Below are 27,320 nucleotides of genomic sequence, written 5' to 3'. Positions count from 1 at the left end.
TTCCTTCAGCATTATTACTGTGTGTGTTGCTTGGATTTCCAGCCTCTGCAGATTTTCTCTTGTTTGTGATTCGACTACTGCTCCACATCTTAGTTTGTGTACGTGGAAATCTGTGATTCTGCCAATTGATGTAAATACAAATTCATGTGTCCTCATGCAGCAGCACATAACTTGTCATCCCCAGCCAGCAGTAGGACCTAGCTTAGCATTGTTGCTTGCGGTGAAATTGGACCAATCTTTTCTTGCCAGTCGGTCTTCTAAATTGATATGCAAATAATCAGATGGAGAACGAGTTGCTTTTCAAGTTTCTCCAGTCTTTGGTAGGTGGGACTTACCTCCATGTTTATCCCGACACCCTGTGCCGCCCTTTGCTTTTGACACATATCACGTCCTGAATTGTGGTGCATGGTGACTATAGTAGGTTGTGGGGGCGGGGGGGGGGTGAGGAAGGTGAATAGAAATTGTTGGGGGCCTAGTTTCCCAGTGTTGTCGAAACCCATGTGTAACTTTGCTCAGCTCATTGAGGTCTTTCTTTCATTATTAATATTTTTATTGATTTAAAAGGAGCATCAATACAATCAAAAGGAGAATTATTTCAAATATATATGTATATCAGTAAAAATATAAACCCAGATTAAGATAGACATTGTCAAAATCATAGATATTGTTAAACTGGTATAAAATATATAATTAAAAAAATAAAAATAATAATTCTCCTCTTATCAGTTTACAAAGAGAAAAGAAAAAACATTGGGTTTTAAATGAAAAAAAAACTACACTATAGAAAAAAAACAAAAAAAAGGACTGGGCAGTCCATTTTGAGGATATGACCAAAAAAAAAGACAAAGACTTTCTGATCAAGTCTAAAACTTCGAGAAAAAAAAGATTGAAAGAGTAATAAATCAAATTAAATGAAAATATTGGATAAAAGGTCGCCAGATTTGCTTAAACTTAAAGGATGTATCAAATGTCCGACTTCTTATTTCCTCTAAACTTAAACAGGACATAATACAGGAGAGCCAATAAAAGACCGTAGGTGGATTAGAATCCTTCCACTTCAATAAAATGGCTCCCTCATTGAGGTCTTGCTTACCTTTTGTCTTCCAGCGAGAGGGGCTGTCCAGAATGGACCCGAGGAGGTGGATGAGAACTTGCATTACTGGACCCAACCCACATCTTCAGCAAGGGGCCATGCAGGTGAGACGGTGGGGCAAGGCAGCAGTGCAGGAGGAGCTAAAGACTGGCTCTGCCACTGCGAGCCTGCTCAAGCCCTCCGTTCCTGTCAGGTGCCGGAGGAGAACGCAGCAGCACCCTGGGAGAAACTGAGGCCAGCAACCCCAAGGGCAGGTGCAGGCAGCCATCAACATCACTCTGGGCCCATCGCACTGTCTCACACCTTGGTTAGTCACGTTCAACAGCATGACCTCTTCTCTATGGGGGCTCAGACTAACTCGAGGGAAGCCCTGGAATCTGAATTCAAGGATTTCGGGCGGACAAACGACCTGGAGCAGTTTCCTGGATATGGGAAGGACACATCCCAGAGCTCCCCTGATGTCAGTGTGTTTGTGGTAGCAAAAAACAAACCGGCCTCCTCCAGGAGGGAGGATCTTTACAGCAGACCCGAGAGCAGGGACCAGGTCAAAGCAGGCTCAACCCCAGCCTCGAGCTACAGGAACCCCTCAATGAACTGTGCCCATCCGTGTGATTTTGGGAAGGAGTTACTTGGCTCAAATCAGAGTTTAAACAAGAGCACGCTGACTAGCCTGCGTGATGGTCAGCACCAGTCAGAACTGCCCAGTCAAGACACTGGGTACGAATCTCAGGATGACTTTGGAATTGGTCAGCTGGATCCACCTGGACCACTGCATTCCGGATTGAATGACATAGAGCCCCATGGTCCTTTGTGGTCCTCGGAATTTCCCATGGGAGATTTCCAGATCCATCCAATGTTTCCCTATCCTAATAGACCAGCCTGTCTCCATCTATACCCTCCTGGTGTTCCTCCATCCCAATATCAACGCTTGCAGACTCCAGGTAAGTACTCATTTGGAATGTGACCTCTTAGAGAATTGCTCACATTTATTTATTACGTTGATTATCCAGCAGGGAACGAGGCCATCCTGCCAACCAGCTCCACCCAGCCCCCATCAATATCAGCAACACAGTGTTCTGTTTCTTTCTAAGACTCATAGAGAGATATGGAGCAGAAATAGATTAGTTAGCCCACTGGGTCCACACTGACCACCAAGCTCCCGTTTACACTAAACCTACATTGATCCCATTCTATTCTCCCCATATTCACATCATCTGTTCCATTCGCTGCAACCAAACTACACATTAGGGAGAAGGTTCTTACATTGGGATGCAGGAAAAAACTGGAGTGGCTGCAGGAAACTCACGCAGTCACAGAGAGAATGTACGAATTCTACACGGACAGCATCAGAGTTCAAGATTGAACCCAGCTCGCTTGAGCTCAAAGGCATCCTCCTCACAACTTCCCCTTAAATGCTTTACAATTACACCCCCCGGAAGTTTTCATGTTTTTAAAAATGCAAACACGAGAAAACACATGTTTTATTGTTTTACAACATTGAATCACAATGGATTTAATTTGGCTTTTATTGACACTGATCAACAGAAAAAGTCTCTTTTGAGTCAAAGTGAAAACAGATCTCTACAAAGTGATCTAAATTAATTGAAAATACAAAACACAAAATAATTGATTGCTTATGTATCCATCCCCTTTAATATGACACACCAAATCATCATTTGTGCAGCCAATTGGTTTTAGAAGTCACATAATTAGTTAAATGGAGATCACCTGTGTGCAGTCAAGGTGTTTTAGTTGATTGTAGTAAAAATACACTTGTATCTGGAAGGTCCAAATGCTGATGGCCAAGAACCAGACGTTGGGGCCGGACCGTAAGGGTGGAAGCACATTCAGGGAGAGGAGCAGAAAGGTGGCGGATGGAAGTGAGTTAGAGATGTAGGTTGGTGGGAAAGAGCAATGGGGTGGAAAGAGTAAGAAAAGAAAACAGAGGTATGAAATGTCAAATTCTGAGGAGTCAGGGGATGATCAAAATAGGATAGTGAATCAATGGAAAGAAGATGCGATTAAAGCAATTATAAAACTGAGCGAAGATGGGGCGTCTTTTGGTGATTGGAACCTGATTCATTTGACGAAGATAATCAACAAACTTATAGGCGAGATCAAAAGAGCAAAGACTTTACAAAATGGATCACTATTAGTGATTTGTAGGAAAGTGCTCAGCAAGGCAAAGTGATAAGATTAAATAAAATAGACGGCAAAAAAGTACAATGCTCAATACCCAACAATAGAAAGTGGACGAGAGGAGTTATTTCGGGGATACCAAAAAAAGTTACTATGGATGAGATTAAACAGAACATAAAAGGAGCAAAAATTATTGAGGCCAAACGTTTGAAAGTTACAAGAAATGGGAAAAAGTGTGATAGTTTATCGGTCATGATTAACTTTGATGAAGAGAGATTGCCGACTAAAGTTTATTCAGGGTATATGTGTTATAAGGTCAGAATATGTATACCACCGCCTTTAAAATGTTTTAAGTGTCAGAAATTCGGGCATATTGCAGCGGTCTGCAGAGGGAAACAAAGATGTGGGAGATGCGCTGGAGAACATGAATACGGGAAATGTGAAGCAGGAGCTAGGCTGAAATGCTGCAATTGTGGCGAGGAGCACAGCACAGCTTATCGAGGGTGTATTAATAGCAAGAAGGCAGCTGAGATACAATATGTAAAAGTAACTGAAGGGATCAGTTACGCAGAGGCAGTGAAAGGATTTGCTGAAAAGGAGAAGGCTATCAAGCAAACAAATACAGGGAATAATAAACCGGTGAATTGTGAGGGCTTTAATATGATAAATAAAGATACACTAATAATGAGTAGAAAGGATTTCGTACTGTTTATGGTAGATGCAATTAACTGTTCAGCGCAAACAAACAAAAAACTGAAAAAATTAAAATTATTATCAAGTCTGCAGAAAAATATCTTGATATTACAGGGCTTAGGTGGGAAGTAGTCAAAGAAACGCTGAATGGAGGATCAAACAGTTCACAAGCAGGGGAGACGGGATATTAATGGCAGTACTGTATATATTTTACAATGGAATGCAAGGAGTCTTATCGCAAATGGTCAAGAATTTAAGAAATATGCATCAGAACTTAAGCAAAAACCTCAGATTTTATGTATACAAGAAACATGGTTGAAGCCCAGGGTAAATGTGCAGAACTCCAACAACAAATACGAGTACTCAATAAGAATGACTATGAGTTGGAAAAGAGATTGGAAAAATGGAGGAACTTATTACAAAGTTACAGAAGGAAAAGGAATTGTTGCAAAGTGAATTATCTACATTCAGATTATAAAATGAAAACATGGAAACAAATGAAGAAGAGCTTCGAGATCTCAGTAAACAACTACAGGCTATGATTCAAGAAAAGGAAAACTTGGAAATAGCAGATAGACTTGAAAAACAGCAATTTTAAAAGTCAAGCATGCAATAATTAATATTCTTAAACAAGAAGATTTTAGTCTTACAAATTATGCAGATGAAATCAATGCAATTGAGGTAATGCAATTACTTGAAAACCATGTGACAAAAATTAGGGAAGAAAAGCAGTTTGTGGCACTGCTATCTAATGAGGGCATACAGCATTCGCAAGAGGAATTGCAATTACAGAGTGATGCAAATAGAGATATGCAGGCTGAACTAGGTTGACTAAAGTAGAGTACTCCAGGACATATTTGGTTAAAATCGAAACACCACAAGCCTAGCAGGTGGCGGTAATGCACCTTAAAGCTGGTTTGCCAACCGCCATAAAACAACACAAGAAGAAGAAACACACACACAATGCTGGTGAACGCAGCAGGCCAGGCAGCATCTATAGGAAGAGGTACAGTTGACGTTTCGGGCAGGACGTAGGGTCCCAGTCCGAAACATCGACTGTACCTCTTCCTATAGATGCTGCCTGGCCTGTTGTGTTCCGCCAGCATTTTGTGTGTGTTGCTTGAATTTCCAGCACCTGCAGATTTCCTCGTGTCTGCAAGAAGAAGAAGAAGAAGGTCCAACTGCTGGTGAGTCAGTATCCTGGCAAAAACAACACTGTGAAGACAAAAGAACACTATAAGCAACTCTGTGAAAAGGTTATTGAAAAGCACAGGTCAGGAGATAGATACAAGAAAATTTTCCAAGTCACTGAATATCTGTTGCAGTACAGTCAAGTCAGTTATCAAGAAATGGAAAGATTATGACACAGCTGTAAATCTGACTAGAGCAGGCCATCCTCAAAAACTGAGTGACCATGAAAGAAGGGGACTAGTGAGGGAGACCTGGAGAAGTTACAAGCTTCAGTGGCTGAGATTGGAGAGACTGTGCATACAACAGTTGTCTGGGTGCTTCACTAGTCACAACTTTATGGGAGAGTGGCGAAGAGAAAGCCATTGTTGGAAAATAAAATCTCATGAAATCTTGGCTAGAGTTTGCCAGAAGCCGTGTGGGAGACTCTGAAGTCAGCTGGAAGAAGGTTCTATGGTCTGATGAAGCCAAAATTGAGCTTTTTGGCCATCGGACTAAATGCTATGTTTGGCATAAGCCAAACACCACACATCAAAAAACACACCATCCCACGTGAAGAATGGCAGTGGCTGCATCATGCTGTGGGGATGCTTCACTGCAGCAGTGCCTGGGAGGCTTGTGAAGATAGAGGATAAAATGAATGCAGCAAAATGCAGGGAAATCCTGGAGAAAAACCTGATGCCTGTGAGTTTCCAGCATTTTGTGTGTGTTACCAATTTGTAGAAATGTGTTTTCACTTTGACACAAAAGAGTCTGTTTTGTTGATCAGTGTCAAATAAGTCAAATTACTGTGAATCACTGTGATTCAATGTTGTGAAACAATAAAACATGAAAACTTCCAAGGGGGGGGTGGGGTTGAATACTTTTTTACAGGCACTGTATATTCAAAATAAACTGGTTGTTTACTCATTCATTCATTCTTTCAAACCCATGGCAGCATGATTTCTGGAGTTGTACCTACATCCCAGGATTCAAATCTCATAAGCACCAGCTGGGGAATTTAAATTTAAATCATCAAATTAAAATGGAATAATTAAAGCTTGTGTTGTTAAGGGTGACGATTGAACTGAAAACCTACTAATGTCCTTAAGGAAAGGAAGTTTGCCATCTATACCCAGACTGGCTTATATAATACTGTGCAAAAGTCTTGGACACATATATTTAGCAAAGGTGCCGAAGACTTCTGCACAGCACTGTAGTAATTTTATATATTGCTCTGTACTGCTGTTGCTTTAAAAAAAAGACAAATTTCATGACATGTGAGTAATGATAAACCTGATTCTGATATGGGTCTCTGTTGTGGAGTGGGAGTGGAACGGGGTCAGGGAGAGGGGAATTATGATTGGGGAAAAGGGAAAGGGAGCAGGAAGCAGTAGAAAAACCTCCTGCAATGTTCAATGAACCAATAGTTTGGATCAAATGCCTTGCCTGGTTTCTCAGGGCTGGGAGTATCTGCACCCACACCACCACCCACCCCTGGGCCCCTGGTTCTCCTTTGCTGCCACCTGACCCAAGGTCCTCCCACGGCGCTACACCCTCACCATTCCCAACATCCTTTGATGCCACCTGACCCATGCTCCTCCCACGGCACTATGCCCTCACCATTCCCAACATCCTTTGCTGCCACCTGACCCACGCTCCTCCCACGGCACTATGCCCTCACCATTCCCAACATCCTTTGCTGCCACCTGACCCATGCTCCTCCCACGGCGCTACACCCTCACCATTCCCAACGTCCTTTGCTGCCACCTGACCCACGCTCCTCCCACGGTGCTATGCCCTCACCATTCCCAACATCCTTTGCTGCCACCTGACCCATGCTCCTCCCACGGCGCTACGCCCTCACCATTCCCAACGTCCTTTGCTCCTGTCAGATTTACAAACTCGCTCTTCGCTCCACCTTGAGAAATAGTGAGTGGTGCAGCTGCTATATTGGAGTAATCAGAGATGGATAGTAGTTGTTAATATTGCTAGCGACATTTGTAACCTGTGACAGACTGATGTGCTCAGTATTTGTGTAATTTCTATTTTTAAATTTTCATATTTCCAGCATCTGGTTTATTTTGATATTCACCATCTCATCCTGAGTCCTCTGTTTTGTATCAAGCTGCAGGTAGCTTTCATCTACATATGGTCATAGAGAGAGATAGCATGGATACAGGACCTTCAGCCCATCAAGCCCATGCTGACTATGTTGTCCACCTAGCTAATTCCAATTTCCAGGTCCTTCCACAAGTCACACAGTTCTTTCATAGCGGGTCCCAGACTCTCAACTTTGAGATAATCTGCCCAAGGGAGACGCAACAGACTGTGGAGGCTGGAATCTAAAGCAAAAACCAAACTACTGCAGGAACTCAGGAGGTCGAGCAGCATCTGTGAGGGGAATGGAATAGTCGATGTTTTGGAACTTACAGCAGTCTTCCGTCTGTTCAAAAGTTGGGTAAACAAGACATGTTTGTCCCAAGGATTTCTTGCATTTCATTTAACTTAGTCATCAATGTGATGACAGAATCCAGTGTCCTGTAGCAACAGACATCTGCTCATTCCGTTGTCCGGTTTGCTTAGCTCTTAGGGTAAAGTTATTTGTTTGTTTTGTGCCATGTTGCATGACATGGGTGATCATGATCTTTCCCTGACCACCGTTGTTCTTGGCAAATTTTTCAACTGAAGTAGTTTGCCATTGCCACCTTCTGGGCAGTGTCTTTACAAGATGGGCGACCCCAGACATTATCAATACTCTTCAGAGATAGTCTGCCTGGTGTCAGGGGTCGCATAACCAGGACTTGTGATACGCACCAGTTGCTCATACCTGCTCTCATGGCTTCACATGACCCTGATTGGTGGGGTGGGGAGGGGCTAAGCAGTTGCTACACCTTGCCCAAGGGTGACCTGCAGACTAGCGGAGAGAAGGAGTGCCTTGTACCTCCTTTGGTAGAGATGTATCTCCACCTCATCACCCATAGTGGTCATGTAAAGTTGGCTTTATTTGCTTTGTAATTTAACTGAGAGCCACATGGTTGTGTTACATTTAACCCTGCTGCCCTCTCATCTTTCTCTAACAATTTCATACAAACTCCCGTCTTTGCTCCCTTTTACAACTTTATTTAGGATGGGATGTACCTTTGTGCTGTAAGGCTGTGCCTTGTCATTGTAGCACGGCTATACACACGTTCACATCCTTATCTACAGGAAACATCGAGGGCAGGCAATTAAGCAATGACATGTACTGCTGACATTTTATTGATGAACCTGCGTGGTTTTGGCATGTGGTGGCAGATGTTGACTTTTTCTCTTCTTAGACCTTGGTGTAAACATTGTTGTGGTGTGGCTGAGACGTTAAACCAAGTTGGTCTTCTTGCCTGTTCCTGTGGTTCTGCTGCATCTTAAAGATCTTTGGAAAATATTCTTTTTTTTAAAAAAAAGCATGAAACAGGGCATTTCTCAGCTTGCAACTTCCCTTCAAAATGACACTATCAAATACCAGCCATCTCATGATTCAGCTCAATGCTGATTATGCAACAGCACTGAGCAATCAAATAGCAAACTTTATTATCTACTGTGCTCAGTGCTGGGTTTCACCCTTAAAGAGCAAATTCAGAAAGCGGGTGGTGTGGATTTGCTTAAGCATACTCTTCTATAAAAGGGATTGAGGTAGCACAATTACGAAGCTAGGTGAGCCAGTGCGTCACACCTCCGGTGATGTTGTGCTGTCTGTGTTGAGTTTGCATATTCTCTCTCTAACCATGTAGGTTTCCTCCGGGTGCTCAGGTTTCCTCCCACATTTCAATAATGTCCAAGTTGGTAGATTGATTGGCGACGGTAAATTGTTTCTCGTATGTTGGTGAGTGACAGCATCTGTGGGGAGTTGCCATAAGACCATAAGATATAGAAGCAGAGTTTATCCATTTGGCCTGTCGAGTCTGCTCTGCCATTTCATCATGGCTGATCCACTTTTCTTCTCAGCCCCAACTTCCCACCTTCCTACACCCCCCCCCACACACATACCCCTTCATGCCCTGACCAATCAAGAAGCTATTAACCCCTACTTTGAACATACATAAAGACTTGGCCTCCAGTTACCTGTGGCAAAGAATTCCACAGATTCACCACTCTCTGGCTAAAGAAATTCCTCCTCATCTCTGTTCTAAAAGGACGTCCTCCAGTTCTGAGACTGTGAGCTCTGATCTTTAGTCTCTCCTACCATAGGAGCCATCCTTTCCACATCCACTCTATCGAGGCCTTTCACCATTCGATAGTTTTCAATTAGGTCACCCCTCAATAAGTTTCAATTAAGTCACCCTTCATTCTTCTGAATTCTAGTGAGTGTAGGCCCAGAGTTATCAAGCATTCTTCATTGAACAAGCCATTCAATCCTGGAATCACTTTCATGAACCTCTCCAATTTCAGCACATTCTTTCTAAGATAAGGGGCCCAAAACTGCTCACAATACTCCAAGTGGGGCCTCACCAGTGCTTTATAAAGCCTCACCCTTGCTTTTATAGTCTAGTCCTCATAAGAATGTGGAGGGAACAAGATGGGATTAGTAAATATAATAAGTGAGGTTCCATGATAGCATAACAGATAGCGCAATGTTATCACTGCTCCAGAGACCGGGGTTCAATTCTTGCCACTGTCTGTAAGGAGTTTGTATGTTCTCCCCGTGACCGTGTGCCTTCGCTCCAGTTTCTTCCGGCTTTCCAAGGACGTAGTAGGTTAATTGGTCGGACGGGTAAATTGGACAGAGTGGGCTCATTGTGCCGGAAAGGACGGTTACTGTGTTACTGTATCACAAAAACTGGGTGTTTGATGGTCAATGCGGACGAGGCTGGGCCTGATCCCGTGCCCTGTGATACAACTCTCTGAAACATCAACAAACTCGCTGTTGTCATTTGTGTAACTAATTTGCAAGGACAACGTGTTAAACGATGTAGAGGGGGAGAACATCGGCGTCAAGAACAAAGGGGGACATGTCCCTATTTTGCTCCTGATGCTCTGCCTTCTGGATTCAACCCACTGAACCTGTCAGGTGACATGAAACTGGTTGAGGCTCTTAATAACTACCTGTCCTAAAAATGAATTTTTAAAAAATTGTGCATGCTCTGTTTCTACATCCCTCTTAAAGTCCTCAGAGCCTGAAACAAGTCTACAGGACGTTTTTGAAGACATAATGATGCCACATCTTTACCTAAGGAGATGTAAGGCGTTCCTTCCCTCTGCTAGTCTGCAGGTCACCCTTGGGCAACAAGGTGTAGCACCTGCTTAGCCCCCGTGCCCCCCCCCGGATCAGGGTCACGTGAAGCCACGGGAGCAGGTGGTGGATGGTCGTACGAGCTGCTGGTGTGTAACACAAGTCCTGGTTATGCGACCACTGACGCCAGGCAGACAAACTCTGAAGAGTATTGATCATCGGGACACAGCTCCCAGCCCTGGAGGACACCTACAGCTCACGCTGCCTAAGGAAAGCTACAAGCATCTGTAAGGACAATAAACACCCATGCAATCATCTGTCTGAACTTCTTCCATCTGGCAGACATTATAAGATTTTCTATGCCTGCACCTCCAGACTGAAAAATAGCTTTTTCCCCAGAGCTATAATTGCTCTGAACCAATTGATCAAGCATCAATCCATAAATTGTTATATTGCTACTTTAATACTGATTTTATGGCTGTCATGCATCTGAGTTGTGCTTTTGTACTGCTGGACATTGCTTGTACTGGTTGGTTACTTCATTTTATTTATTGTTTATTTATTTTATTTGTTGTTTTATAGCATTGAGTACGAGAGTTGCAAACTCATTTTCACTGTATTGGTGCATGACAAATTGTACTATGCAATGACGATAAAGATATTTCAATTTCAGTGGCTGGTGTCACCTTTCTTGTGACGACACTGCTCAGAAGAAGGCAATGGCAAACCACCTCTGTAGAAAGAATTTCCATGAACAATCAATGTCATGGAAAGACCATGATGGCCCACATCAATAGGACACAGCACATAACGAACAAATGAACGAGGCTGTATATAAAAGCCTCCCTTAATATTTACAGTGAACACTTTAAGATATTCATTTCAAAAGAAAGGAGAGTGAGCCCAGAGAAGAGGGTCATCATAATCATAGAGAAATCAGAGAAACTGAGATTGTCTGCATTTAATTTTGATTGTCCTCCATGTTGATCAAAGTACTGTGAGAACTAAGCTAATCCCAATTGTTGCATTTGGTCCATATCCTTTTCCTATCTACGTACCTGTTCAATTTTTTTAAAGTTGTAATTATACCTGTCTTTTCCACCTTTTCTGGTGGTTTGTTCCATATTTGCACCCCTTAGCCTCCACTGCTCCAGGGAAATCAATCACAGTCTATCTATCCTTAACTCCTGCAGCCCAGGCAATATCCTGTGAATCTTTCCTGCACCCTCTCGGCTTGATCACTCTACTTGCAACGTTAGTTACTGTCTGTTACACTGCTGGTGCTTAGGGCAGCAGTGAAGGTTCTCCATCTGTCTGTCCTCGCCATTGCACACAGATACAGAAGGATTCTTCATTGCTGTTTCCATAACAATTGTTTTTTGACCAGTCAGGGTTGTTAGCTCTGAGCTGAACCCCCGAACCTGGAGGACCCTCTCACTATACTCCTCGCCCATCCTCCAGGCCTTTTCCCCCCTCCACTTTCTTTCTCCCTAGGCCTCCCATCCCACGATCCTCTCATATCCCTTTTGCCAATCAACTTTCCAGCTCTTGGCTCCATCCCTCCCCCTCCTGCCTTCTCCTATCATTTTGGATCTCCCTCTCCCCCTCCCACTTTCAAATCTCTTACTCACTCTTCCTTCAGTTAGTCCTGATGAAGGATCTCGGCCCTAAACATGACTGTACATCTTCCTATAGATGCTGCCTGGCCTGCTGTGTTCACCAGCAATTTTTATGTAGGTTATTTAAAACTACATTTATATATATATATATATATATATACATACACACACACACTGAGCTACTGTGCAATGCATGACCTCTGCCTACACAATGCTTACTGGAAATAGTTCCTGATGCTGTCTAGTGTAGTTAATGTAAACCTCACTTTGTGAATAATAGCAATAGAGCAGGAAGAGCTTCAATGACCTCACAAGGGCGGTGAAAACACTGGGGTCAGGATAAACCCTTCAGCCATGATCACAATGAATGGCGGTGCTGGCTCGAAGGGCCGAATGGCCTACTCCTGCACCTATTGTCTATAGCATCTCAGACCTCTTCACTGGCTCTCGTGTTGGATATCATTGCTTCCTGAAGACCATGAGGAGAGACTGGATAGGCTGCTGGGTGTTTTCTTTAGAGCAGAGATGGCTACACTTATTCAAAATAGTTTTTAATCTAACAATGACCATACCAAGTACTACTGTTCTCACCGAACACAGCACAAGGCCTTCATATCATCAGAGTTACCCTCAGTTGCTGGCAGCTGCTAGTTCAGGTTCATGGTGTGCATGAGGAACATCCATGGAAGAGTAAATCACACATAGATGTAGCTCAAACACGAGAAACTCTGCAGATCCAAACAACACACACTGGACTGACATTGGAATGGGAGTCCAAGGCCTCCTCTACTGCCGCAATGAGACCACACTCAGGTTGGAGGAGCAACACCTTATATTCCGTCTGAGTAGCCTCCAACCTGATGGCATGAACATCAATTTCTCTGACTTACAGTAATTACCCACCTTCACCATTCCCTATTCCCATTTCCCTCTCTCACCTTATCTCCTTACCTGCCCATCACCTCCCTCTGGTGCTCCTCCCACTTCCCTTTCTTCCATGGCCTTCTGTCCTCTCCTGTCAGATTCCCCCTTTTCCAGCATTTTATCTCTTTCACCAAACAACTTCCCAGCCCTTTACATCCCCCTCCCCCTCTCCCAGTTAAACCTATCACCTACCACCTTGTACTTCTTCCTCCCCTCCCCACACCTTCTTACTCTGACTTCTTCACTTCCTTTCCAGTCCTGATGAAGGGCCTTGGCCCAAAATCTCAGCTGTTCCATAGATGCTGCCTGGCCTGCTGAGTTCCTCCAGAATTTTGTGTGTGCCATCATAGATGGCTAACTTAAAGTTAAGAAGAATCTTACTGTATCCATAACTAAGTCTTTGACATCCATGCAAGGAGAATGACTTTGCAGACTACCCGTGTGCGGCTATCATCAAGCATGCAGAGCTCTGAAGCAGTTCTTGATTTGTAATCTTGACTTGCTGACACATCCTTGTTGGTCAATATTTCAGAGAAGTTTCTAAAGCATGGTGGGGGTTTCAGGCACGTTCAGTACTCTGACACACTTGGTGTTCAGCCTCATGGATGTGGTAGATATAATTCTTCACTTGGCAGGCTCTGTTCCTGCTGATACAGTAACGCCAGAGGCTCCTGCTCTTCCAGAGGACCGACATTCATCAGGAGCTGTCCCGTTTCTGAGTGTCAGCCTGTAATGAAAATTATTTTCAAATTCCTTCCCTGTTCTTTACTTATTGAGCAGGACTAGGTGTTTTCAAACCAAGGAGGTACTATGCAACAGTGCACATGTTGAAGGCCACAAGAGATCACTTTATTCGAGTTATATAAAGGCCACAAGAAATCACTTTATTAGAGTTATATAAAAGCATACGATAGAGAAAGAAAGACAAATGGTTACTGAAGTAGTCGTACAGAAAACAAATTAATACTTATCATCCACTTAATGAGATGATCTACACAATGCTGAAGGGAAACCACAGATCCCACAACCTCTCTTACAGTGCTCTCTCTCTCTCCCCCCTCCCTTTCTCTCTCTCCTTCTTTCTATCTCCAACACTCTCTCCCCACCTCTCTCAACATCTTCGACCCTATCTCCAACCCTTAGCACTAGTCGAGACCCAGCCTAAAAGAAGGTACACCCTTTGTACAAAGAAATTGCCCCTTTTTATACACTTCAGGACCCCTTTTATCTCTTATAACCTTCGGCCTTGATATACACAAATCAAAAATAGAAACAGTGGGCATGTAGAGGTGGAAACATTTTTTACTGGTATCTAATCTTAATGAAATGCATTCAAAAATAGAACCAAAACATTGGTCAATAAGGGGGAAAACAGGCCACTACCACAATCTGAGCTGACACCATTTTGTCTTTCAAACTTCCAATTTATTTGAGCATATACCACGAAGGGATTACATTTAACTCTCCTTACACGCTGTGAGCCAGTGGCAAAACACTTGTCTCACATGCCAGAAGGTTTGGGGTTTGAGTCCCAGAACAGATCCCTATCCTAACACAGTATTGAACTCTGGTGAAGTGCTATACTTTTGAAGGTGCTGTCCTTTTAAAATAAAGTCTCATCCCCTGTATCCAGTTAATGTAAGAGATCCAATGGAGTTATTTGGAAGGACAATACTTACTCCTCCACTAGTATCTCTAAATAAGACATTACTGTTTGTGGAATCTTACTGAGCTCCACAACTTCCTGCTGATTTTCCTACATCACAACAGTGCCATTAGCTGTAAACTGTAAATTACTGTACAGTACTTCAAAAATCCAAGTCTTTAATTGCCACTCTGTATCATCCTCGTTTGTGCTGAGAACAATGCAGGAAATAGGAATGGGAGTAGGCCATTCAGCCCCTTTAACCTGCCTCACTTTTACTAAGATTGTGGCTGATCTTCTCCTCAACATCAATTTCCAGCCCTATCTCCATATTCCTTTGTTCCGCTGATATCCAGAAGCCTATTGATCTGTGATTTGAGTGAACCCGTTGACGGTGCCATGGCGCGCACTCACAGGACTAGACCCAAGCACGGAGGACTGGCAAGCTTTCTGTGTCATGGGAGTCGCTGACATCAACTCAAGCCAGGAGCAGGCTCCATGGTAGAGTGACTCCAAAAGGGCACTAAACAAGAGTACTTTTTAAATAGAAAGCAAGTCACAACGAACTTGACCAGATTGAACTGAAAGCACAAGGGCCTAATGGCTTTAGTTAAGATAACGATTACTAAATATAGGTACTCAAGAATCCTAGCAACTTAAGGCTCCATGGCAAGCTGTAGAGCTCATGACAGACTGAGCCTCTGCAACATCCAGGGTGAAGAATTGCCCTCCTCATTTGACAGACCTGCCACCTGTTAGATGAATCTTTACCACTCTATTTCTATCAAAGGAATATCAAGTTTAGCATTGGAGCTCAAAACTGGGCTGAGTACTCTCAGCATGGTCTCTTCAAAGCCCCAATTTAATTGCAGTAGAATAAGTTACTTTCGTACTTCAATGCTCTGCAACAAAAGCCAACATTTCCTTTGGCTTCCAGTGATTTGCATTCAAGGGTACATGGGTCATTCTGAACATCACCATTTACCATCTCCCCCCACCCCAGTGTAAAGCACACCGTGTTTTCAGAATGTGCTGTGCCAGAGAGAATGGACTCAACTCGTTCCAGCTTCACAGGCTGCTGGGTAACCGCATTTGGCTTCACCCTGTCGGCCCAGGTGATGAAGCAAGGAATAGAGGCAGACGTTCACCCCTGCTGGGAAAGGAGACTCTTTAGGTCTTCCTTCTGGGAAGAAACAGCATCAGAGGCAATGCCTCTCATAGTCCACAAACAGCTTATCAATTAAAACAGAAAGCAATGGAAACACTCAGCAGGTTGGGCATCAGCTGTGAAAACAGAAACAGAAGGAACATTTGTCGGAGAAGACATTACCTCCATTTCTCTGGCTATTTCCGGCACTTTGTCCTTTCAGATTTCCAGCATCTACGGTTTTTTTTCCCCTCAGAGTTCTCACCTGGCCTCAAAGAGGAGCTGTAGCATCTCTTGTAACTTGTAGGTGGAAGTTCAAAACACCGCAACTTAGGAATTGTGAACGAGTGGGGGATAAACAAGGGGTAAAGATTGGAGCCACCAGGCTAATAGTGGAAACAGATTCACTTCCAATCAAAGTTCTGTCTTGTCACTTAAGTAAATCACAGTTTTGTTTCCGTGCGTTTCTGCAACCAGGTGACAGGAGCTGCAATCCTCCGGTCTGCAACTGCAAACAGTGCTCTGGCGGCATAAATCAGCATGGTCCACTCCTTCTGCATCCTGGTCAAAGCTACAGCCAAGACGTCGCTGTGAAAGAGATGTTACCTTTTCAACCACATGGATATGGAGTGTTTAACAGCCCACCTCGGTATATTCTGAGGCACCCTTGGAACGGAGGAACTGAAAAGAACTTCACCCAGGATCGACCTCAACCACAAGAACATCAGTGAGTTACTGGTTTTACTCGTCACTCTGTTTTATACCCCTTGCTTCATAACTGTGCATCGTTATTGTTTTCTTTCTGTCCATCCCCTTTCTCTGTGTTTGTGAATGTTGTTTTCATGTGGGATCCTTTCTCTGTTCCTGCTTTTTTGTGTGCTATTGCAGTCTCCCATTGCTGCTGTTACATATGCCAACTAATGACTATTCATATGGTTGGTGCACGAGTGCCATGATTAGCACATTGCCCAAAACCTCCTGGCATCTTATGGTTGGAAGAGGGGTCAAAAAAGACTGTTGGTATCTTTCATTGCCTGAAGACCCCAAAGATTTAATCAATTTCTCCTTTGCCTGAAACCACTTTCTGCCAATGGGAAATCACAAACAAGAGAAAATCTGCAGCTGCTGGAAATCCAAGCAACACCTACAAAATGCTGGAGGAACTCAGCAGGCCAGGCAGCATCTATGGAAAAGAGTAAACAGTTGATGTTTCAGGACTGCCAGTTTCATCAGAAAAGCCGGTTCATCACTACAGCTAGTCAGGCCACCACCTCACTGGTCCCGAAGAAGGGTCTCGGCCTGAAACGTCGACTGTTTACTCTTTTCCATAGATGCTGCCTGGCCTGCTGAGTTCCTCCAGCATTTTGTGTGTGTTTCTCCCAATGGAGTTTACCACTCAGGTGACACCTCTGAGGAACAGGTCTGTGAGGATTAATCCAGATGGAGAATTCCGTAATAAACACAGTAGATGGTGGTGAATATTCGTAGTTCGGGTAGAGGTGCTTGATGTTGTGGTGTTTGCCAAGCTTGGCAATTAACTTGCAGACGTTTCATCACCATATTTTAAGGGTCAACATATTTTAAATATCCCCATATCTTGGGTGGCAGGGTGGAGATACATCTCTACCAAAATTAAAATAAAATTTGTCTTCCTTAAATCATGTTCATATAAATGGCGGTGCAGGCTCGAAGGGCCGAATGGCCTACTCCTGCACCTATTTTCTATGTTTCTATATTTCTATGTTTCTATATCATATAATCAGGGTAGCAGGGTGGTGGTGGCAGGGGTGCAGATACATCTCTACCAAAAGAGGTGGAAAGTGCTCCTTCTCTCTGCTAGCCTGAAGGTCAACCTTGGGCAAGGTGTAGTACCCCCTCCCCACCCCACCCCCGATCAGGGTTACATGGAGCCACAGGAGCAGGTGGTGGATGGTTATATGAGTAGCTGGTGCATATCACAAGTCCTCGTTATGTGACCACTGATGCCAGGCAGGCAATCTCTGAAGAGTATTGATAATGGCTGGGGGTCACTCGTCTTGTAAAGACACTGCCCAGAAGAAGGAAATGGCAAACCACTTCTGTGGAAAAATTTGCCAAGAATAATCATGGTTGTGGAAAGACTAGGATCGTCCACATCATACAACACAGTACATAATGATGATGATGATATTTAATATCTCCATAATAAATATCCCACTTTTAAAGTCTTTGCAATAATTGAAACATTAGTTAACTTCCCTAGCTAATACATTCCACATATTTTATTATATATATATATATATATACACACACACACATACACACACACACACACACACACACACACACACACACATATATATATATATATATATATATATATATACCTAAGACTTTTGCGCAGTACTGTACATCGAATGAAAATTCTTTGAGATGAAATTCCTATGAAGGCAGCTGAGTACATCCTGTTTCTGCCAGTACCACAGGCCTCCTGAAGGCTGTAACAACAACCCCCCAATTACTGTTCAGAAATCAGTCTCCGCGTAGTTCAGCCCTCACCTTTTGGCATTGCTGAAGTTAGGAACTTTGGGGAGATGCCCAAAACCGAAGACACGTCCTTCTGAGCCATTTCCAGGATTTGTGTACTTCTGGCTTAGTGAATATCCTTTTCTTTTCCCTCATCTATCGCCAGTGGACATTACAGTCACACAGTTTCGGGCCAGTACACCTCATGTTGCCAGGCTTAAGAACTACTTCAGGCGTCTCTCCTCATTCCACCAACATGCATTATCTGAAGCACCTCTTCTGTTTAAGCAAGGAGACACGCCATAGACTTTAAAATAATATTAAATTGAGTTCATTATACCCTTTTTTGTGCATAATTTTTTTGCAGAGCTTGTATTACTTTCCCTTCTGCAGCATTGCAGGGAAGTGGCAGGTTGTCTGTGTGGAGATGTTTATAGGCAGAAAGCCCAGAGTAATGGAATGGCAGCCAAGATCCAGTTCCCTTGTAATGAATGGACTGAAAGAAAATAATACAAAGAGGTTTCTTTTCTCTATTTTTGGTTAAGTATATAAAAGAAGCCATAAAAGAAGGAATGAAAATCAACAAAATAGGAAAACAGTATGGATTTAGTACAATTAAATCGGTCCTCGAGAACATTATGTGAAGCAGTTTTGCTATAATGTAGAGCTGTTCTGATGTCACAAAGTAATTCTTTGCAGATGCAAGCTTCTTGGGGTCCAACGGGTTGCAGACATTTGTCAGGGACCACTATTGAAAGCTCAGCTCCCAAGTCAAATGAGATGCAGCAGACACCGTGAGATCACTGAGTACAGCCTTTTCCCACAAAGGGACCAATTGAGGACTGTACTTTTAGTGCTGTGCCAGAGTGAAGTGAGTTGTGTGGGCAGGGGAACAGTTCCCCACATGCAACTGTCTCAAGAATGGACAGCTCAGTGAGCAGACAGTGCCTGAGCAGAACAGTTCCCCACATGCAACTGTCTCAAGAATGGACAGCTCAGTGAGCAGACAGTGCCTGTGAGCGACTCAGCAGGACCTGAATTCATAGCCACGAGACCCTGCACTGCGGAGTCCCTAACCTCAGATATGGCACCATTGAGAAGATTGATTGGATTTAGCTTGGTGGGATGGAGGGACAAGGAGAGATGCAAAAGATCAAGTGATTCATCACCGCTGCACAGCTCCCGGCTGTGAGCTCTGGGAACACTTTTGCCAGGCCTAAAAAAAATCACCATATCTATTTCCTCTTTTCAAAACCATGAGCGAGTAAGTTTTCTAATAACAGGCAAGCTGCAAGGCATGCTGGACACCTGCCCCTGAGCATGCTGGTCTTAGATCTGACTTTCCACAGGGTGGTCAACTCTCAGCTTTTCAACAAGATGATATACAGCTCCATCACAGACATTCCCTGCGGATATCTTCTCCATCAGTCTTCACTGTGGAAGACACGAGCAGGATGGTGGAAGTTCCAGGTGTCAGGGGTCATGAAGTGTGTGAAGTTACCATTACTAGGGAGAAGGTTCTTGTGAAACTGAAAGGTCTGAAGGTTGATGAGTTACCCAGACCAGATGGTGTACACCACAAAGTTCCGAAAGAGGTGGCTGAAGACATCATGGAAGCACTAGTAATGATCTTTCAAGAATCACTAGATTCTGGACTGGTTCCGGAAGACTGGAAAATTGCACTCCATGCTTCAAGAAAGAAGAGAGGCAGAAGAGAGGAAACTGTAGGACAGTTAGTCTGACCTCAGTGGTTGGGAAAATGTTGGAGTTGATGATTAAGAATGAGGTCTCAGGGTACTTGGAGGCACTTGGTAAAATAGGCTGTAGTCAGCTTGGCTTCCTCAAGGGAAATCTTGCCTGACAAATCTATGGCAATCCTTTGAAGAAATAACAAGCAGGATAGACAAAGGAGAATTGGTTGATGCTGCGCACTTGGATTTTTAGAAAGCCTTTGACAAGGAGCCTCACATGAGGCTGCTTAACAAGGTACAAGCCCATGGTATTACAGGAAAGATTCTAGCATGGATAAAGCAGTGGCTGATGGCAAGAGGCACATAGTGGGAATAAAGGGAGCCTTTTCTGGTTGGCTGCTGATGAGTAGTGGTGTTCCACAAGGGTCTGTGTTGGGACTGATTCTTTTTATGTTTCATGTCAATGATTTGGATGATGGAATTGTTGGCTTTGTTGCAAGGTTTGCAGATGATATGTAAATAAGTGGAGGGATACGTAGTCTTGAGGAAGTAGAGAGGCTATAGAAGGACAGACAGATCAGGAGAATAGGCAAAGAAATGGCAGATAGAATACAGTGTCAGGAAGTGTATGGTCATGCACTTTGGTAGAAAAAATGAAACGGTTGACTATTTTCTAAATGGAGAGAAAATACAAAAATCCGAGGTGCAAAGGGACTTGGGAGTCCTTGTGCAGGATTCCCTGAAGGTTAATTTGCAGGTTGAGTCGAGGAGGGCAAATGCAATGTTGGCATTCATTTCAAGAGGACTAGAAAATAAAAGGAAGGATGTAATGAAACTTTATAAAGCACGGGTGAGGCCTCACTTGGAGTATTATGAGCAGGTTTGGGCCTCTTATCTGAAAAAGGATGTGCTGAAACTGGAGAGGAATCAAAGTAGATTCATGAAAATGATTCCAGGATTGAATAGCTTGTCATATGAGGAGCATCTGATGACTCAAGGCCTGTATTCACCAGAATTCAAAAGAATGAGGAACAACCTCATCGAATGGTGAAAGGCCTCAATAAAGTGGATTTGGGGAGGATGTTTGCTATGGTGGGAGAGTCTAAGACCAGAGGACACAGCCTCAGAATAGAGGGGTGTCCATTTAGAATGGAGATGAGGAGGAATTTCTTTCATCAGAGAGTGGTGAATCTATGGAATTCTTTGCCACAGGCAGCTGCAGAGGCCAAGTCTTTATGTACCTTTCAGGCAGAGGTTGATAGATTCTTGATTGGTCAGGTCATGAAGGGATATGGAGCAAAGGCAGAATTTTGGGACTGAGAGGAAAATTGAAATAGCCATGATGAAATGGCAGAACAGATTCGATGAGACAAATGGCCTAATTCTGTTGTATCTTATGGTCTTATAACAGTGTTCATTATTCACATTCATCAGTGCATGGGCAAACATAATTTTAAGCAAAGGGTGTTTCTACTAAATATTCACACTTTGAGCCCATCACAGAGCATCTAACTGAAGACTGAGGTATAGTGGCCTCTTACACAGCTTCAGAGGAAAATAGCCTTCAGGAAGCTTAAGAAGGCATAGTTTATATTTGAAGTTTGTTGTTGTTCCTCTCCACGTTTTGTGGCGCCTCAGGAGACAACATTTCCGTTTCTTAAGCATTTGTCTGTTTTTAATGTGGCTAAGTTACTAGTTCAATGTTGCAACGAGACCTGGATGTCACTGTACACCAGTCATTGAAAGTGGGCATGCAGGTACAGCAGGCAGTGAAAAAGACGAAAGGTGTGCTGGCATTCATAGCAAGAGGATTAGAGTACAGGAGTAGCGGGGTACTACTGCAGTTGTACAAGGCCTTGGTGGGACCACACCTGGAGTATTGTGTGCAGTTTTGGTCCCCTGATCTGAGGAAAGACATTCTTGCCATAGAGGGAGTACAAAGAAGGTTCAGCAGATTGATTCCTGGGATGGCAGGACTTTCACATGATGAAAGACTGGATCGACTAGGCTTGTACTCTCCGGAATTTAGAAGATTGAGGGGGGATCTTATTGAAACGTATAAAATTCTAAAGGGATTGGACGGGCTAGGTGTAGGAAGATTGTTCCCAATGTTGGGGAAGTCCAGAACGAGGGGTCACAGTTTGAGGATAAAGGGGAAGCCTTTTAGGACCGAGATGAGGAAAAACTTCTTCACACAGAGAGTGGTGAATCTGTGGAATTCTCTGCCACAGGAAACAGTTGAGGCCAGTTCATTGGCTATACTTAAGAGGGAGTTAGATATGGCCCTTGTGGCTAAAGGGATCAGGGGTATGGAGAGAAGGCAGGTACAGGGTTCTGAGTTGGATGATCAGCCATGATCATACGGAATGGTGGTGCAGGTTCAAAGGGCCGAATGACCTACTCCTGCACCTATTTTCTATGTTTCAATGTTTAACCCAGCACTGACGAATGGAAAGTGTGGAAGGAGCTGGCCGGATTGGAACCTGGGACCACTCTCCTCGAAGTCCGGTGTGGATGCCATCAGCTGGCATCTAACGTTTTAGTCACAAGTTATTTGAGGGTTTATTCATTTTGTTTTATTCTGCAGAGGCCTAGTTAAGTGAAAAGGAATCGAGTAACTGCTTTAACTGCAAACATCAGTTTTGATCAAAGCAGTTCCCAATAATTTTTTACTGAGTAAGCCATTTAACAGTTTCTCAGGAAACATTGGTTTCTGGATTGTTGTGTGTAAAGATGTATATTACTCACTTCCTTAATTCATGGAATTCAAGGTTATAACTTATTAGCTATTGTATTCACCCTCTCAATCAGTGCAATCAAATACTCAACTGTATTCTGTATGAGCAGAATGTTCACTTCCTCCCAGAGAAACCGAAGAGCAGGCGTTACGGTCTATGTTAAAAAAAATACTGCAAAAGCAGCTCCTCTTCCTCCCTCCCCTCACGTTATTTTTGAGAAAATCCGCTCTGTGTGGTTTTTAGTTTAATCCACGAGTATAATATTAACTTCCGACATAGAAATCAGGTCACAGAGAAACTGTAGTTATGGGGTAGCATAGCAGCTCAAGCTGCCAAGTCACTGGGAGAACTTAAGGCAGAGACTGACAGGTTTTTGATTGGTATGAAGTTTGAGGAGAAGGCAGGAAAATGGGGTTGAATGGCAGAACATACTTGCTGGACAGAATTCTGAAATTCTGATTCTATATCTTATGATCTAAGCTCACAGACCTCAAAAATACTGGCAGGATTACAATTGTTACTGTGCCATAAAGCTATACAGCATATTGAAGGAAATGAGTACTTGTAGAGAATAAAGTGGGAAGGTGCTATTGAATATAGAATATAGAACGGTGCAGTATAGTACAGGCCATTGGCCCACTGTGTGGTGCCAATCCTTGGCACGGTAGCATCGTGGTTAGCGATCACTTTATAGCACCAGCAACAGGGGTTCAATTCCAGCTGCTGTCTCTAAGGAGTTTATACGTTCTTCCCGTGACCATGAGTGTCTCCAGCTGGTGCTCCAGCTTCCTCCCACAGTCCAAAGACATACAGGTTAGTAGGTGGTCACATAGGTGTAATTTGGTGGCACAGGTTTGCTGAGCCAGAAGGGCCTATTACCGTCTGCATCTCTAAATTAAAAAAAAACCTACTCTATAACCACAGTGCATAATTTTTCATTTTCCTTTCATCCACCTATGTCTCTAAGTGCCTCTTAAATATTCCTAATGTGTCATTCTCTACCTCTGCCCCCGGCAGTGCAATTATAAGCACTTACCACTCTCTATGTAAAAAAAAAGCAAAATCTGACATCTCCCCTAAACCTTCCTCCACTCACTTTAAGAGGCTGTCTTCTAGTGTTAGACATTAGATTCCTTGGGCTGAATGGCCTAATTCTGTTTCTCAGTCTTATGGTTTGAGCTGTTTCTGCCCTGGGAAAATGGCACTGGCTGTCCACTCTTCTGCTTTTTATAGTCTCATACACTTCTATCAAGTCACTTCTCATCCTCCTTTGCTCCAAAGAGAAAAGCAACAGCTCGCTCAGCCTTTCCTCACAAGACATGTTCTCTATTCCAGACAGCATCCTGGTAAATTTGTACCTTCTCTAATGTTTCCACATCCTTCCTATAATGAGGTGACCAGAGTCGAACACAGTACTCCAAGGGTGGTCTATCCACAGAATTATAGAGTTGCAACATTACCTCATGGCTCCTGAACTGAAACCTGACGGTCAACACACCACAGGTCTTCCTAACCACCCTATCAACTCGCACAGCAACTTTGAGGGACCTACAGACTTGGACCCCAAGATCAAGTAGATAATGTTGAGGCTTTATAAGACGCTTGTCAGGCCACACAGAGCGTTATTAACAGTTCTGGGCCCCATATCTCAGAAAGAATGTGTTGTCATTGGAGAGAGTCCAGAGGAGTCTCACTAGGATTATTCCGGGAATGAAGGGGTTAACATGTGAGGAGCGTTTGACAGCTCTGGGCTTGTTCTCACTGGAATTTAGAAGAATGCGGGGGTCTCACTGAAACCTAGCGAATGTTGAAAGGAGTAGAAAGAGTGGATGCGGAGAGGATGCTTCCTATGGTGGGAGTATCCAGAACTAGAGAGCACAGCCTCAAACATCAAAGAATATGGTGAGAGAAGGCAGGTGTGTGGGGTTGAGTGGGATCTGGGATCAGCCATGATGGAATGGCGGAGCAGACTCAATGGGCTGATTGGGGTAATTCTGCTCCTATGTCTTATGGTCTTATCTCTGTGAAGAAGAACCCTGTCATTAACCTTGCATTCTGCCTTCAAGTTAGACCTTCCAACGTGTATCACTTCACACTTTTCCTAGTTGAACTCCATCTGCCATTTCTCATTGAAGTAAAAAATGACCCATAATGACTTGCAGAGCAGAGTCTGGAAGCTGAATGGCATAGGTGTGCACCTGTCTCTCATGTTCATTATCTTTAATGAGATGAAGTCCAACTACTTTTGCAGAATGGACTTTGGTCCAGCTGCTGCAGCTCACCAGATTAGTGTTGCTTGGAACTTCCCTGAGCAATGGGTGGTGATATATGCCAAGGTGGGAGTTGGCATTGTAACACAGTGGTCACTGGGGAGCTCAGCATTGTGGGGCAAGCCCTTCAAGTTCAGAGGGCAGTAATTCATACGGTCAACTTTTGTATGTTGGTAAGACAGATTATTGACCTTCTGAGGGGAAAAGGTGGTGAGTATTTTCCTCCTTCATTTTTCAAGATATGAGCATCACTACTAAAGCTAGAATTTGTTGCCCATGCCTAATTCCCCTTGACAAGGTGGAGGTGAGCGGACACAAGTCCTTCTGCAGACAGTTGACTGTGCTGTTGAATATGGCATTCTAGGATTTCAGTCCAGTGATGATAAAGGACCATCAGTATCTCTCCATGTAAAGATGGTGTGTGGCTTGGAGGTGAATTTTCAGGTGGAGATTCCATTGATGGCTTTGTCCTGCATGATGATACAGTTCGTGAGTTTATGCGGGTGTTAGCTGAGTAGCCTGGGTAAGTAACTGGGATAGGTTTTGTAGATGGTACACACAACATTATGTGCTGGTGGTGGAGAGAATGAATGTTTAGGGTGGTGTGTCAAATCATCTGCTTTGTCCTGGCTGCTTGTGAGCTTCCTGAGATTTGCAAGTGTATAGTGTTCCATTATCTGCCTGACATATTCCTTGTAGATGGTGGAAAGGTTTGGAGGTGCAGGAGGTGAGTAGCTCCATACAGGAGCTGACTCACTCTTGTAGCACTCAGTATTTATCTGCAAAAAAAAACCCTTCATCTGGATTCATGTGGCAGATCCAGTTGAATTTCTGCTCAGCAATGCCCCAGGATGTTGATGAGGGAAATTGGGAGAAGGCCATGTCCCTGAATGTAAAGGAAAATATGTCAATTCTGGGTGTAACCTTCTATGAAAGTTTAGAAGGACTGCCTCAAGCAGAGTTAGCATGCTTTTAAACACACCTAGTTGGCCTTGTCAAGGATGTAATTAGCTGGGTGGAACCAGAATACTTAATTTTTAAAAATAATTTAAAAGGTGCCACACAAATTATTATGCATAAAGTAAGTGTAAATGGGATTGGGGAAATACAGTATATTGTCATGGGCAGACGATTGATTTAAGGACAGAAAATAGAGAGGTCACCTGTTTAATAGCAGCACAAGAAACAGTTATTAATGGGGTGCTGCTAAGATCAGTACTGCAGTCATAGCCATTCACAATAAATTAATGACAGCCTAAGTGAAAAGACAGATAGAGTTTTTGTTCTCTTTGAGAGGACTCAAGGTGTCAGCAAAAGGAAAGGGGCAGTGTAATTGAATGAGGAAACTCCACCGCACTTACCTACATCCACATTTGGTGGGGATTGAACTACCATTTATAAGAACTTAATAAATCAATCACAAATGAACAATTAATTTATGCTTCGTATCATAAATATATTGTGTGACATCATGTCTTCCTGCATATAGCCATTTTAGATAGAACCCTTCCCTGCCCCCCACTGTTATTGTAATTCCTTGAATTGGGGCTTTATTGAACCAATCCTTTATCATTAGGAAATGTCATTCTGTGTGGTGTTCAACTTTTATCGAGCAAAATGTTTTGATGGGGAAATTTCTTTATTTTTCATCATGTTGAAGGTTTGGTGAATGGCTTTCACTCCATCAGTGATCTAAGCACTAACATTTCCAAAGGCATCAGGAATGAAGTCAGACTTAGTGATGCCAAAGTTGCCACTTCTCTGTAGATACCCAGATATAGGGTCAGCCGTAGGGAATTTGTAAAGGAATCAGATGGTTAAACTTCACCAAATGGTTTAGCATGGACTAAAGGAGCCAAATGCCCTGTTTCTGTGCTGTACTTTTCTATGCCTCAAACACATCTCAGCTCTTCTCTCAATTCCTTCTGCTCTCAGCTTATTTTAAATTTTCATTAAGAAGCTTTGGTTCCATAAAACATGCTGGGACATGAAGCTTGGTCAATTTTTATCTGTGAAAGCCACAGTTTCCTCTACAGAACAGCCTGCATTAATGTTAGTTTCTGTTGAGTTATGTTGCTGCATGTTTAGCTACAGAATTAGTAGAATGTAGTAAAATGTGAGATTTGCCCTGGAGGAAAGAAAAAAAACACATAGAGAATGTAGAGAAGTTAGTAACAGTTGGTGTACGGAGAGGAATCTTGATCTGCTAGTGCAAAAAGCTAAACAAGTAATGATTCATCAAAAGGTAAGGTATATGTTACTGTTTATTGCAAAGGGATTGGACTGCCATAAGTAGTAGTCTTGAGCTCAAATATGAAGAAAGCATGGCAGCACCTCTACTTCCTTAAGCGTTTGCAACGATTTAGGATAACATCTAAAGTTTTGACAATCTTCTCTAAATGTGTAGTGGAGAGAATATTGACTGGCTGCATCACAACCTTCACTTGCCCCATTATTGAAAAGTTTCCCCAACCTATGGA

General features: G+C 43.2%; 1 protein-coding gene across 2 annotated transcripts in view; it reads left to right on the top strand.

Annotated features, from left to right (window-relative positions):
* Positions 1-27,320, top strand: part of traf3ip2a (TRAF3 interacting protein 2a) — a 75,397-nt gene that overhangs the window by 16,223 nt on the left and 31,854 nt on the right. Inside the window, exons 2-3 of one of the 2 annotated variants that reach the window (XM_072246633.1) lie at positions 1,108-2,034; positions 16,114-16,363. In XM_072246633.1, the coding sequence (XP_072102734.1) occupies positions 1,108-2,034; positions 16,114-16,363 (1,177 nt within the window). The remainder of the gene's footprint in view (positions 1-1,107; positions 2,035-16,113; positions 16,364-27,320) is intronic. The other variant, XM_072246642.1, reaches the window with a different exon arrangement.

Source organism: Mobula birostris, chromosome 2 (assembly GCF_030028105.1).
Source record: "Mobula birostris isolate sMobBir1 chromosome 2, sMobBir1.hap1, whole genome shotgun sequence".
NCBI lineage: Eukaryota > Metazoa > Chordata > Chondrichthyes > Myliobatiformes > Myliobatidae > Mobula > Mobula birostris.
Note: the sequence above shows the minus strand (reverse complement) of the source record. Positions and strands in the feature narration are given on the sequence as shown.